Genomic DNA, 12715 nt, shown 5'->3' with positions numbered 1-12715 from the left:
TAAAATAATTCTTAAAAAAAAAAATCACATCCATTCAGTTCAAAATTCTGTGGACTGTAAGAAATGTTAACTTACAAAAATATTTAAAGGGACCAACACTTGGAGTAATAGCTATGTCCTGGACTCCCATGTAGTCAACCACAGTTCGAGTCCCGGACCTGGTGGCTTAAACTCATGCCGGGCGCGTGTGCCTGTGTGCCCAAGATCCCGAGAGGAGAATGGAGGAGAAGGGACTGTGGTGTGGCCATTCCCCCTGGGCAGGGGGTGATTTCTCCCTTTCTGTCTCTCTGTCTCTCTGTCTTTCTGGTGAGCGCACATACCCTATAGAAAAAAAAAAAAAACTCAAAAAAATTTAAAAATGTGATCTTAGACTTAATGAAATACAGTAACAATTACCTTATGAGGCTGCTGCTGTGGGCAGTATATGAAAGTAAGAGTGTCTAGCATATAAAAGGCCTTCACAAATGAGAGCTATCCTGCTCATTAACTGTGGGGAGACACTCGGCCATGCACATTAATGTCAGCTCTGATTTTAAACTCAGAAACTGCACATTGTTATCCCCATTTAGGAGAGAAATTGCTTGAGGCAATTCAATCTGGAGGCCAGGAAGGGCCTCCCAATTTGCATGGAAATTCCACAAAAAACTGGTATTTCTAAAACCAGGGACCTGGAGCCTGAGAAGGTAACACAAAGCACATTTCCTGGGACAAGGAGAGGATTGGTCTGAACAAGAGGCACTCCCTCAAGAAGGACTGGGACAGCCTCTCTGTTCCCTGTGGCATTGTTGTCTGGAATTTCCCACTCTGGCTGGCGGTTCCTTCCAGGGCCTTCCCCTTTGGTACCCAGGACTCTGCTCTGTGAACACTCCACCCTCCTGAAATGCCCTACATTGGTGCTTTGTGTGAAAATGATTCTGTGCTCACCTTTCTGGAAAAAATGTTTTCACAGACAAATTTAAATTAAAATTGGGTTGTTCCACTGAGAATGTACAGAACTAAATGCAAATCAAGAGACTTCAAATGCAAATAGTACTTTTTAAGGGTCTATTCTGAAAAGAAAACTATAGATGAACAGGCTATGGATAAAGTGGGTGGCTGACAGGTCTTTCAATTAAGCGTGATCAAGAGAGAATTTTACTTCATGAAGGGTTTTGCATAGTCTCGAGTTAATTTCATTACAATCTCTTTTTAATTTCATTACATTCCTACAAAACCTCTACCAGAGATATTACTAAAGAGAGTAATTCATTTAACTTACCAATAAGAAATAGGTACTAGAGTAATATTGGGGGTCAATGAAATAAATTTTTTCTCTAAATTGAACATTATGAGAAAATACTTGTTATCAGAGTACTTTATTAAAATGCACATGCTTGCCTAAAAGATCAGGACACCCAGATATTTTGCAAAACAGATTGAATGCCTCACAATTCAACTCACTCCATAATGAAGTCTTATCAAAAAATCTCTGTCTTAAAATGTCTTTCCTTTATAGTAACATAAAGGCATGAGGACAATGGACGGAATAAATATGATCGCTGTTAATTCATGTACTATCCATTAAATACAAGATTGATTTTCCAAGTGTGTGGTACTTGGGAAAATGTAGCTGGCTCATTGCCGCCTCTTCCCGGCCTGCAGCCTGCATTAAGTTTTAACCTCATTTAGACATTCCTGAACTTCTGCTGCAGAGGTATTACCAGAAAAGGGGCTTCTGTGAGACAATCCTAGGCTGAATTTTTGGTATCTTCCTAAAATGTGTTAAGTAAAAACTGTTCTTGGGAATGTCTGAAAGCTTATTTAATCCATAGCTTTTATAAGTAGATAGCTTTATTGATTATTTATTTATTTATTTATTTATTTATTTATAAAATAAAGGCATGTAGTAAAGTGGAAAGAGCAGGAGCCTGAAAGTGGGAGGGACAGAGGTTCAAATTGAGACCACTGTGTACTTGCTATTTGACTTTAGCAAATGGCCTCCCCCTCTCCACAAGATGAGGACAATCCCATCTACTTACAGGGATACTGTCTTAAGCTCCAGGCAGGTAAAGCACCCTGTGTGGTGTACGGTGAAAAGAAACCGTCACTACCTTTATGCGATGGTATCCAAGGCCCATCCTTTCTGGAAAAAATGTTTCCCTGACTGCCTTGTTGCTCATGGTCACTCCTTAGCTTGTGCCCAGAGGGTGAATATCGCACAGCTTCTACTTTTTAAGATTATTCATTTTAATACAAGTGGTTTATTCCACTATAAGACTTTCTATATAATGACAAATACAAAATTCCTTAATACTATATATGTATGCATAAACAAATAGATAACACGTGTGTGTGTAAAATTCAGAAAGTCAAAAGGAGTCAGTCTTTGAACATTATACTTGTCATTTATCTAATTTGTCTTCTATATTCAAGAAATAGAACAAGCAAGCAGAATACATATACATGTATGCATGCATATATATGTGTGTGTGTGTGTGTGTGTGTGTGTGCGCATAGTTACATATAGTTAGGTAGTTTTACCTTAGAAAACCAAGGGCTCAAACCCCAACTCTACCTGAGGCTTTGTTTTCTAATCTGTGGAATGGGCATAACAGTACCTACCTCGTAAAGTCAGATAATGGGTGTGAAGCATTTAGTGTAGTGCCTAATACATACTAAATATACTCAAACTCTATCACTATCATCAGAATTACTGTAAAGCAGGATCAATAAATGTCTTTACTACCACCACACACTTTTGTTCTTCATTTTCATCTTACTGCTCATTTCCTCTGTTTCAGAAGTCAGAACTGTCTGTTTTAGACAAGATTTCCATGCATAAAGCGATCTGATTGATTTCACTGAATGGGCCAAGCTATTAAGTCAATAGGAAAGTTGCTTTAGGAAGCAAATTTGGAAGACCAGTCAAACTGGTCTATAATCTAAAAAGACTGTTTAATTGAGTTGTCTGATTCCATATTACTATGCAGTTACATTAATGAAGGTATATTCCTTTAGCAGTTGAGAAGTCCTGTTTTCTGTTATATATACATGGCACCTAGACAAATCTGAGCATTAAAAAAGCATTTCCATATGGCTGACTGTGGTATGAGTCCTGGACCTGGTGGCTTGTTTTCTCACTTTCTCTCTCTCTCTGGTGAGTACATATGACCTAAAGCAAATGAAAAGAATAGTAATAATAGTAAATAAAATTAAATAATTATTTTAAAAAAGCATTTCTTTTGGTGATATGAATAAATATGGATATAATTCTATTGTTTATAATAAGGCTATAAAAAGTTATGTGGAGAAAAGAATAATTGACTCTCATATATGTATATATTACATTATTAAGTAGAACACATTTCTTTAAATATGTTACTAAAAAACAAATTCTGAGGGTAACTGCTATTGTTCTGAGACCCTGAAAGTCATGACCCCACTCCCTCAAACTGTACTCTCAAATACACACACATACAACCCTTAGTGTGTGATTTTAGGGTTTAGAACTATCCGTAGCCCACTATGGTCCATTTCTAGATAAGACGATTCCTTAGATAATGTTTGTACTTCTAGGACTATGTTTTCATTTCAGATTGATATTTAATTTAGGCTTTTCTAACATTTTAGATGTAAATTCTCTCTTCCCTCTCTAATTATTTTAACCTTTAAAAAATAAAAAGCAGCTAATTATCTAGAAACAAACACTTTCAAGTTCTAAAAAAGCTTACTATGTAAAGGAATCCTATAATGAATCCTTTGGCAAAATGAACGATACCAAGTTTTTTAAGAGATACGGACTTTCAGGATCAGCAGATGACATACTAATTACATCACTTGACCCCCCACATAGTCGACTATAGTTCAAGTCCAGGACCCAGCATCTTAAAACTCACACTGGGCACGTGTGCATGCATGTCCAAAAATCCTAAGAGGAGAATGGAAGAGAAGAAATTGTGTGTGACCATCCCCCCAGGGGATGATTTCTCACTTTCTGTCTCTAGGTCTCTTCCTGTTTCTACAGGGAGCATATGTACCCTATGGCAAAAATCGCTCTTAAAAATATATATATATATATATTTTTTTTTCCTTAAAACCAACTTTTCTTAATGTAAGCATACATGGAAATTACTTGCATGCTTCTCTCATTGAATTTAGAAGACAAATTAGATAAATGACAAGTATGATGTTCAAAGATCTTAACTCTTTTCGGCTTTCACTTATGTGGGGTTATTAGTTAAAGAAGGTGAGGACCTTCATCAACATTTCCTTCCAGACAGATAAGCATCTCTTTTTTGGCAAGCTCCTTTTTAATTAAGAGTCTCTGTCACAAAAGCATATGATGTATCTTGGGGAGTATGTGGCCTAGAGTATATTGATAGCTCTAAGTCTCTTTAAAAATGGCATTTAATTGTCTTACAGCAATGGCTTGAACTGTGGCCAGGTACAGAATGGCAAGATCATCAAGGTCCTGAGACAGTTTCAATCCGGTGACCTGTAGACATGAAGAAAAGAAAAGGAGATGACCAAAAGGAGAAGCCATGGATAGAGACAGTTCCCATGAAACACGTTCAGATCTATTTTTTGCTGAAACAAGTTCATATGCAAATCCCCTTTTTGTAAGCAGAACGTGAAATGCCTACTAAACCATTTAATCTCCAGACCTGGGAAAAACTACTCCTTTCTTCCCAAAAGGAAACAACTTTCAATTGGATTAAACAAAAAAAAAAAACAAAATACTATAAGAAGATACTTAATTTTTAGCATGGAATTAAATATTTTTATTTTGAAAATGCTCTTTTCTTAAAAATATCTATTTTCTGTGGCTTAAAAAAATGAACATGTATTACTAGCATGTTCTAGTATAAGATGAACTCACTCTGAGCTCTGCTACTGTCCAAATTCAGTATAACAGTGCCCAAGGGGTATTTGGGGTAAAATAATATGTCTCCTATAAATGTTATACCTGCTAGGGGATAATTTAGAATCCGCGGTTTGCAAGGGAATCCCATTAAAGTCGATCAGAACCATATGCTTATACGCTTATATGGAGTATGTCAATCCCTGAGAGATTCCAGAACTGAACAGGACTGCATTTGGATGCTGTCAAGAGTATTCACAGTCCTGCTTACACATCTCCCAGTCTTTAAGGTGCTCTCTCGGGGAGTTTCTGGAAGGTGAAGGCTAATGTTTTCTTTAAGCCTAAAGTTTGTGGGCATCGATATTGGAGTTTACTTTAGATTTTCACAGCTTTAATTAATTTACATAGAATGCATTTATTCAGGTCTTACACTGTGTATGGCTCTGAGCTCAACCAAGTATGTCATTTAGTTGGTATCAAAACAGGGATGCTAAGTGGCCTGCCTTGGTCCCTGTCCTTCCTCTTCTTTGGCATCGTTTAATTACTTTGTACAGATTGCACCCCACCCAGGATGGGCCTATTGCAGGGCAAGATTAGTGTTTAGCAGCTCAAACTAGAAACCTGGGAGCCCTCTTCCTTGATTTCTTCCTTCTTTCCCATATTTACTCATCTCCACATCTTTGCATAGTTATCTTCCAAATCTTTCTGAATCTGTCTCCTTTTTTGCCCTCACTGCCATTTGCTTCTTTAATTCAGACCACCATTATGCCCTTCCTAATTGGTGATAGAGGCCCTGAGCAAATGTCCCTGTTTCTAATTGTGTTCCTCTCTACAATGGAGGCAGAGTTACTGTCTCAAGAGCAAACCTGACTATGTTACTCCCTGTTCAAAATTCTCTCCAATGCCCTCCTTTTACACTACAAGAGACTTTCACTGTCTGGTGTACTTCTTCCCGGGCTCACCCCTGCTCACCCTGCTTACCTTGTCCTCCCTCAGTCGTTCAGTAAGGAGATTCTTACATTCAGTACAGTTACCTGCTGATAATTTTTTATGGCACATACTGGGAAACCAGATAAAAATTTTGGCTTTGAACAGACAGGAAGATAGGAAGCTGGAATGAGAGAGCAGACAGGAATTCTAGGGATGTATCTTCCCAAGTGAATAGCTGTGAATGAATATCTTTCAGATAGCTCCCTGGAGACAAAAACATACGGAATGAATGCAGGAAGTAGGAGAAAACGTGAACAATGCAAACATTACAGAGCTTTGCTGTACAGGTGAGGAAGCAGTTTGTCTAAGAGGATGTGAAGAATGGAAACCGGAAGCTAGTTGTTTGGACAAACGTTGCTGTCTTATTCACTCCACTATGGCCAATGCCTACTGCTGCGCTGGACACACAGTAAGAGCTAATTTAGAATTTTCTGGGTGAGCAAACTAGTGGCAAGTCAACGATGCTTTTCTTTTGAGACACCACTCTGTTTCTTAATGTTCTATCTGCTGTCAAAATACACAGCTATGGACGGACAATATTTACTGCCTTGGTTCCTCACACATTGAAAGAGAGGGAACATTTGCTACATGCCCTAAGAGAAGGAGTGCTGAAACAACATTTAGTCACTCACTCCAGGCTCCCAAACTCCTAGCCACATGTATCCTTCCCTATCAGTGGAGTTACTTGCATGAGACTGGGGTAAAAGTAGCATCCCTGTAGGTCATATGGAGTCACTGTATTAATTACAAAAAGGTACCCCACCTGGGAGAAATAATTATCCAAAAGTAAAGTGTGGACAGAATTCCAGACTGGTTCTTAGCCCCCTCAGCTGAACATCTCACATGAGCAACCTGCACCCTGGCATGCAGTGGTCCTGGAAGAAGGTCACTAGTTGTGATGGTTTTCTCTTTCTTTCTCCTATACTGGCCTGGCCTCAACAGCACTTTCCTGTTGGTCATTACAGAATCCAACTGGGCCACACCTTAAAGCACTCTCCCAGAGCCTGTCTAGGAGGCTGTCTTTTTCTGGCTTCTTCTCTCTGATCATTAGTAGAGTGGTAACTTGTGATGGGGATAGTGCTGGAATCTGATTTTGTATAAAAGTCCCATTCCCCTATTTCTATTTATTAGGGACACCAGTGCTTTGTATAATAATGTTAGTAATGTACTTGGTTTCGATATCCTTTTCGATTCATATGAACACACAAGAGATGGGGGGGTGATACACTTGGGTTTCACTTCTTCAATTATAGCAGGTATCCCTTAAAACCTCTACAAAGCATTGGTATTCAAGCAAGAACATATCATGGATCCTTCTTTAAATTTCTAGTAACTCCAGAGTTCAGAAATCATAATGAAGAAGAGCAGATCCCTTTTTCTTCTTCAGAAACTGAGAATGAGATAATCAATGTAATTGAGCACTAAATTTAACTTTTGAGCTTGTTAGCTGCTATGGCAAAAAGGGACACATGATGTGTGACATAGTTTTTTTTTTTTATGAATAAAACATAGCTATCCTCGAAAGGAGATAAAATTATTCCTGGGAAGAAATTCTAGAAGAGATTTAGTACATGGATCATAATATGGGAGGTATTCAGTATCAAAAGGAGAGAAGCAAGCACAGTTCTCTCATAGTCACTTCCAACAATCCCTCACCACTAACACCAGAGCCAAAGTGTTGAAATGTGACTTAGTGAAAGACATTTCTTCTGAAGTGCAAAGTTACTATGGTGTGAGGTCCTGCTTCCTTGACATCTCACCTGATATGCAGATGAAGACACCAGATGGGCAGATGATGACTAAGTCCATTTGATTCTCTAATACCACAGACCTCAGCCCTGCCTTGGCACATGTCAAATGGCAGCCAGCCCAAGACTTTTTAAGGGGTGTCTGCCACATGGGTCATTTATTTAGAAGGCCTAAAGAAGTTCTTAGGAAAGCTTTCTTGGGATGAGGTAGAGTCAGTACCTTGGGAGAGCCAAAGATGTCTTGTGTGAGGTGCAGCTTTGTCATGAACAAGGAGCCTGGGAGAGGGCATAGGAACTAATGCCTCAGCTGAAGACTGGCTGGTTCCTCAATTAGAGGAAGTGGAGAGGAAACAGAAGTGGAAGGAATGTGTTTACAAATGTGCATGTGCCTATTTTGAATGTATGGGTAAGACAGTCAAATATGTGGGGAAGCCCCATGAGAGTTGCAATGGTAAGCACATTTTGTGTGTCTATTATTAATAAGGAGAACTGTAAAGAAAGCCCTTATAAACAGCACCTAGAGATGTGTGAAAGCTGTAAATGGTGGCCAAAAAGATGTAAACAACTACAGAAGATAATTTCAACCTCTGAGATTATGGATATAAAATGCTAGGTGAATACTGGGATTTACACTCAGAACAGAAATCAATATGCATAAAAAGGATGAGCTCTGAAGTAAGGTACCTGGGTTTAAATTCTAACATTCCCATTAACTGGCTACATGATCGTATGTTAGTTTATAACCTCTCTGAGCATCAATTTTGTTTTCATCTGCAAAATAGGGATAATAATAGCTCAAAGTATTTTTGTGAGAATTAAATAAGGTATTGTTTGAAAGTTCCTTACTTTTTTTTTGTAAGCTGTACTGAGTCTGTAAGAGCTAGATATTACTCTACTCTTATGTTGCCAACTATGTATGTGTAGGTGGCACTTAGTGTTTCTTTCTCTTTCTCAATAAATATTCAATCTCTTTCTCTTAGATTACATAAAGAACTCAATTCCACTCATTTATTGGATCGCAGCAATAAAGTATGGCTGCATATGCTACAGGATATCAAAGGGGATATTAACAAGGGGTGACCCTGAAGACTTGTGGCTGTACAGTAGGGAACCAGGGCAGAAGCTAACTTTCAGCATCGGGATCAGAATGTTAAAGGTACAGACAGACAGAGGAGTGTGGAGAAGTAAGTGCCCCTGATGGGTGCCTAGGGGACTCACTTACAGGAATCCCTTGGGAAAGTCTTAGTCCTTCCCAACCTACAAAATGCCATTCACTCTACAAAAAGGAAAGACAGAAGGTAACTCTCCACCCTTGACTTGGGCTTAAATCTTGCTGGAGTTAGGAACTGTCCAAACTTGGGCATATTTCCTAACTCCTAACTGTTCCCTGGGATTCTAGTTGAGTGCAGATTTCCTGCTATTCTACTCAATTTACTGAACTTTTGCTGTGGGCCTAGCGATTGCATTTTTGCAAGTTTCTAATGCACAATAATAAGGAATTATTACCCTTAACCTTAATATTATAAATGATAGATTCATAGGTCCTAAACATTATTATGATATTATTAATCCATGTTTTAGTAATTTCATCAGTTCAGTTTTTTTTTCCTTCCTAAAGAAACTGAAGTGTATAAGTGATTAAATGTTAGTAAGAGCCCCCCCCCCAAAAAAAAAAAAAACACAAAAACTTAAGCAGAGTTTCCCAAGGTCTTCTAAGATTTCAAAAGAACCGTTTTCCAAATTCTGAGATTTTCTAAGGTCATCTGAGCTTGATGGGGGTATCCAAGGCTCAGGAGAATAAGTTGAAAGCTTTCCAAGCAACAAAAAATGCTTCATTTGCTTAGTCAATAATGAAGCAGAACTGATGGGCAAGGCAATGAGTAGGATCAGAGAGAGATTAACAGAAAATCTCTGAAGGGAGGAGAAAGATTTGAGGACAGGACTAAGATAACCAAGAAGAGAAAGGAAGACAAATATCCTAGACAATATTTCAACTATCAGGAATGTAAGCTAACACTTGGCATTGCCGAAAACCCACCCAGATTTGGGATGAGCAGATAAATGGGTTAACATGGTAAGGTAGGCAGAATTCTAAAGATGTCCTCTCAATGTCTTGTTCCGTGGATATCCAGTCAGACTTGACTCGAGGCACTGATGTAAAGGGACTTGGCAGATGGAATTAGCTAGAAGCCAAATGACCCTAAAACTGAGAGATTATCCTGGATTATCCAGTTGAGTCTAACAGGATAATCACACGAGCCCTTAAAAGCAGAAGAGGAAGGCAGGAGAGATGAGGTAGAAATGGAAATCGGAATGGTTCAAAGCATGAGAAAAACCAGACACATCAATTTTGCTTTAAAGATAGAGGCAGGGGTAAGGTATCCAGGTAAGCAGGTGTCCTCCAGAAGCTGAGAAGAACCCCTGGTTCACAGTCATCCAAAAAACAGAGATCCTGGTCCAATAACTACCTCATGGAACTGAACTTCCTCAACAGCGTAATGAGTTTAGAAGCAGAACCCCCTTCCTCTTCCAATAAAAGCCATTGGTTTTTGCCTCATGAAAACTAGAGCAGAGAAACTAGTTGAACCAACCTACCCTTCTGACCTACAGAACTGTGAGATAATAAATTTAGCTGTTCTATTTGTGGTAATTTATTACAGCAGCAATAGGCAACTAATACACAAATACATGCTGCAGCTAGATGATGGACTAACATTTTCCCTCATGACCTTGTTCTACTGGTGAATTTTACACCACACAAGACTGTTTCCTTTGATGTTTATCCAAGGCACCAGGCATTAATGTCTTTGTTTAATCTGGCTCTGAGGCTCTAAGTCTAAGCCACCTTCATATGCTCATGTTTCAGGATCCCAAAGCTGTGTTGTACAATTCTCTGGCTCCCACTTTCTTGTTGTCTAACCCTGTTTTGAGTGTGTACTGCAGCTGGACCCCATCCTTGGTCTTCTGACCTTCCTTCCTTCCCATTGTGTATCTCCTGAATTTTCTTAACAGATTCTACCCGATTCACTCCTCAGGCATTCATCATGCTACATTTCCTTAAGAAAAAATTGTCTAGAGCGAATCCCCCTGAATTTACTTATTGTTTGGTGTATATTGGAAAGATAAGAAGGACAAAAATTAATCTGATTCTGTAATATAATTTTAAAAATCACTAAAATGAAAAAATAGGGCAGGCACATGGAAAACAACAGAAATGAGAAAAACAAAATGCTCTAGTGCTCTATTTTTTCTCCAAAGAATGTCAGTGACCCAATGATTAGGTTCCAATTCCACATCTATTCTCTTATTTTCTGGGTAGTTTCGGAGTCTCAGTTCCTCTATTCTTTTATTGAGACAATAACATCTTCTTACAGGATTATTGTGAAAGTTGGTGATGATGCATATAATGTATCTACTAATTGTGCCTGACACATTGTGATCCTTTAACAAAATGGTACCTATTACAAATTACACTACCAGCCAATAAATTAGTCACTCCAGGAAGAAATACATTATCCGAAAATCAGTTAATTGACATCGAGGATATTAAGCTTTGCTATTTGATTTCTCATCAGTAAAAAAAAAAAAAAAAAAAAAAAAAAAAAAAAAAAAAAATTTGAACAAAGGGAGCAGGCAAGAGATGTTGCTGGACTTCTCATGTAGTCAACTGCAGTTTGAGTCCTGGACCCAGTGGCTCAAAACTCATGCCAGGCATATGTGTGTTTGTGCCCCAAATCCCAAGAAGTGAATGGAGGAGAAGGCATTACAGTAGAAGGCTGAGTAAAACAGCATTCAATAAAAAACCAACAATGAATTCAGGCCAAAGAGTCTACATGTGTCCAAGGATTAGAAATGTACCACTCACAGGCAGCTTCAGTTTGCCTATGAATGTCCAGCTCTGTCATCCATCTCCCCATCAGAGATGCCACAGTGACATGACTGCTGGCCTCAACTAAGTTTTTGCAATTCATCTGAGTTGTTGTTTCCATCTGCATCTAAATCTGATTAGCGATGCCCATGTATAGCTGGAATGCAGTCCCCTGGGAACTGGCAGAGATCTGGCAGTACTTCTTTCCTGACTCCCAATTTCCTACTTGTACCCTTGCTCTGCTTGCTTTGAAGAGTTGTTGGAGCAAACTCAACCTCACCAGCAACGTAAGCAGCATATGGCCTGAGGTTAGAAACCACAGCTCTGGGGCCAGCAGGTAGCAGATAGCATGGTGGTTAAGGCACTGGACTCCCACATGGCTGACTGCTGTTTGAGTCCTGGATCCCATGGTATGAAAATTATGCAAGGCATATGTGTGTGCATGTCCAAAATCCTGAGGAAAATGATTGAGGGGACTGTGGTGTGGCCATCCCCCTGGGAGATGATTTCTCACTTTCTCTCTCACAGTCTCTCTCTGGCAAATGCAAGTGCCCTATGGCAAAAAACTAAAAAAAGAACAAAAAAAAAGAGAGAGAGAGATAAAATAAAGAAAAGAAAAGAAAAAAGAAACCACAGCTCATCAAAGAGTCAGAAAACAATGTTCAGTTCTAAGTAGTACTGTACTGTCAACAGAAGCAGAGAAATCATGTTTTAACCAGTGGTAAATGTGGTATGTCTGGTGTGTTTTCATAACCTCTGTAGTAATTTACTTCTTTGAGTGGGTGTTTTAGGAAAAGAATGTAAAACATAAAGGTCATATCAATTTGTGAATAGAAAACGGTCATAAACATAAGGAGGCAAAGACTCCTTCAAAATTCCTGCAACACTAGTTATTTGTAAGATACAGCAAATTTGGGTTTCCTGTCATGTTGATGAGGAAACTGAAGACCAAGGATGAACTCCAGACTCATCCCAGATGTGCGTGTGCAAATTTCTTGCTGTGATGGACCAGGGATAGTTCAGCCTCTGTAGCTGGTTGCTCATGGCTAGTGAGTCCAGTCAGTTCTGGAGCTAAGGTAGGGACCTACAGCTGGTTGCTCAGGGTTCAGAAGTCACACTTAGGATCCTGCTGGCCACTGTGTAATCATGCAAGTAAGGGCATGAAGCAGGAGCTGCACATTCAAACATAATTGTTACAGCAGCCTGTCCTTGGTGCACCTGTCCCTGTGCTAGGACCTATCCATCTGACTCTGACCTTGTACGGGAGCC

The 12715-nt window shown here is 39.1% G+C and overlaps 1 protein-coding gene across 6 annotated transcripts in view; it reads right to left on the bottom strand.

Moving 5' to 3' along the window:
* Positions 1-12715, bottom strand: part of FGGY (FGGY carbohydrate kinase domain containing) — a 443688-nt gene that overhangs the window by 97521 nt on the left and 333452 nt on the right. For all 6 annotated transcript variants that reach the window (XM_014590284.2, XM_006154914.3, XM_014590286.2 and 3 more), the window contains one exon: positions 4400-4474. In XM_014590284.2, coding sequence (XP_014445770.1) covers positions 4400-4474 — 75 coding nt within the window. The remainder of the gene's footprint in view (positions 1-4399; positions 4475-12715) is intronic.

The sequence above is a fragment of the Tupaia chinensis genome, unplaced genomic scaffold (genome assembly GCF_000334495.1).
Source record: "Tupaia chinensis unplaced genomic scaffold, TupChi_1.0 Scaffold000425_1, whole genome shotgun sequence".
Taxonomy (NCBI): domain Eukaryota; kingdom Metazoa; phylum Chordata; class Mammalia; order Scandentia; family Tupaiidae; genus Tupaia; species Tupaia belangeri.
This window is presented reverse-complemented; position numbering and strand designations above follow the sequence as displayed.